The sequence below is a fragment of the Opisthorchis viverrini genome (assembly GCF_000715545.1).
Source record: "Opisthorchis viverrini unplaced genomic scaffold opera_v5_264, whole genome shotgun sequence".
NCBI lineage: Eukaryota > Metazoa > Platyhelminthes > Trematoda > Opisthorchiida > Opisthorchiidae > Opisthorchis > Opisthorchis viverrini.
In genome coordinates, this window is record NW_008751921.1 from 581,188 (window position 1) to 583,643 (window position 2,456).

Consider the following 2,456-nt stretch of genomic DNA (forward strand, 5'->3'; position numbering starts at 1 on the left):
GATCCAGTCCACGAACCAACGGGGAACTCTTTTTAGTCTTTCAGTGAGTACGAGAGGTAAGCACAACTTTTCAGCGGGTTTTTGAAAGTGCTATAAGTTTCCGCGGCAAGCAGGCGAACTCACTTTCAAGAATGCAGACCCTGAGAGATAAAGTTTATGTGCCCATATACGCTGGCAAGCGTTCAGCCAGTCCTGCCGTTAAAATCACTATTATCGGGGCTGGGTCCGTGGGCATGGCAACCGCTTTTAGTTTATTGACTAAAGTAATAAATGATTCACTTTTGGCGTATTTTGGAACAGGGTATACCAACAGAACTGGTCATTGTCGATCTGAACGTAGAGAAGGTAGAAGCTGAAATAAGTGATCTACAGAATGCAAGGCAATATCTTCCAAAAGTCTCTATATACGGTGGATCGAGTGAGAGCTTCCACCATATATGTTAATGTTTCAGATTACAAACTGTCCGCTAACTCCAACATTGCGATTTTATGCGCTGGAGTTGACAAAAGAGACAATGAAAATCAGCTTAGTCATGTGCAAAGAAATGTTGACGCACTAAAAAGTAACTTATTAACAACAAGCTTAATTGCTACAGCTGTGATTCCACACTTGGTTGAAAACAGCCCAAAATGTACAATAATCGTATTGATAAAGCCAGGTACTTCGCAAGCTTGCATGCTTATTAGACCGCAGTTGATGTTTTGGCCTATGTGGCTTGGCGAATCAGTGGATTTCCAAAAAACCGCGTTCTTGGACTTGGGACAATGGTTGATTCTTCCAGATTCTGTAATGCAATAAGTAAGAAGCTGGGGTTGTCTCCAGATGCTATCGGAGGATACCTTCTGGGAGAACAAGGAGAAAAGGCCGGTAGGGCTTCAAAGATCACCAATAAGTCTTGTAGTTCCGATTTGGAGTTCGGTCACCTGTGCTGGGTTGAAGCTTAGAAGCGTTTACCCGGAAATCGGTACAGCGGATGATAAAGAAGGATACAACAAAATTCCGCAAGACCTTATTGAAAAGTACTTCAAATTATTTTACGATGTTCTCAATAGTGAACACGCCATCAAAAAAGGGAAGGGAGCGAATGCTTGGGCAGTGGGTCTAGCCACGAGTGTAATTTGTCAGGCTTTGCTTACTGATTCCAACTCAATATTTCCGTTATCAATACACGCTAAGGTATGCTGCTGTTTAGACACAACATAACCACTTTTCAGCATGAAGGAAAACTGGTGGTACGTCCGCTGTCCATCATGTGAAACCAAACAAATGTAATGAAAATTCACACATGAATGGCCAACAAATATTGATGAGAGTAACGATATTTTGTTTATTTTCGTATTTAGTTACTGTACGCTCTTGGCCATTTGGCATATTTAGATGGTACCTTGCAAATGACATGCATTGTCCCCCCTGCAGATAGGCTAGAAATCCAAAGGCGACGTTTAAACATGGTTGAGTAATCATCTTTCTTAGGTGTATGAGTGATTCAACTCACAAATATTTGCCCAGATAGACTCAAATGAATTGGGAGGCGCTGCCCCCATAGCTCATNAATGATTACGACGAAAAGGAGGCAAAAGGCTCTTGTGGCTACTTGACAACTTGTCCTTCTTGACTACCGTAAGGATGAACCTGGAGCATCACCCAAATATTCAAGAGGTCTTACGAAGGATCAAACGTCTCCCCGTGGATCGCATCCCATAGGCACGAAAACTGTCACATCAGTTCTAAAGGGGAGAACCAAGGTGAGCCTAGTCTCTGCAATTTTAACCCTTGGACTAAACACATTCCTCTGAATACTTGTTCTCCTGAGGGTACACTGATCAAACCGATTGAGATTCCAGACTGCAACTTCTACTCGACCCTGGCACATCCGATGGCGCTAACAACGGTGACGTTTTCGCTGAGGCAAGGTTCGTAAAGACGAAATACCCGACAGGTGTTGGATCATCACTCACTCTCCTAGTAAGCAAAACAGGCGCGCAGTTAACTCCACACCCAGGGTGCAATCTTTAAGCCCACTCGATCTAACTAAATGATAAACCTAAGTGAAATTCACTGAGTGACCAAGTATATAAATGTCGACCTTGACTTTAAAGACCGGTAAAAAATGGGTGACCCGGGCGAAAAGTATCCTGGAGGTTTTACTTCATGGGACGGTTGTAGAATAGGTTATCAGGAATAATTCTTCTTCCGAAAAGGTAAAAATGACAATCTCCAACTTCGCCCCCTAGAAAAAGTTAGTTCTAACTGGGGATGCAGGCGTTACGTTTGGTGCAGAGATAACGAATTTGACAGAACCGTAAATGAAATCCAAATACACTATGGGTTAACGACGCTGATTGCCGGTAACCAAGACGTAGGAGAGCCAAAAATACTCCCACCCAACTGTGGAGCTGTCTGATTAATTCAGGGTGTAGTCGTCGACAAAATTTATCCCATCAGAAGTGCAATA

At 43.0% G+C, this 2,456-nt stretch overlaps 2 protein-coding genes across 2 annotated transcripts in view; both read left to right on the forward strand.

The window, feature by feature from the left end:
• T265_09243 (hypothetical protein) overlaps positions 1–799 on the forward strand; it is a gene marked incomplete at both ends in the record, with an annotated part of 8,123 nt that extends 7,324 nt beyond the window's left edge. Inside the window, 2 exons of the mRNA XM_009175268.1 lie at positions 301–418; positions 453–799. Coding sequence (XP_009173532.1) covers positions 301–418; positions 453–799 — 465 coding nt within the window. The remainder of the gene's footprint in view (positions 1–300; positions 419–452) is intronic.
• A 24-nt stretch (positions 800–823) lies between these two features.
• T265_09244 (hypothetical protein) overlaps positions 824–2,456 on the forward strand; it is a gene marked incomplete at both ends in the record, with an annotated part of 25,885 nt that continues 24,252 nt past the window's right edge. Inside the window, one exon of the mRNA XM_009175269.1 lies at positions 824–1,177. Coding sequence (XP_009173533.1) covers positions 824–1,177 — 354 coding nt within the window. The remainder of the gene's footprint in view (positions 1,178–2,456) is intronic.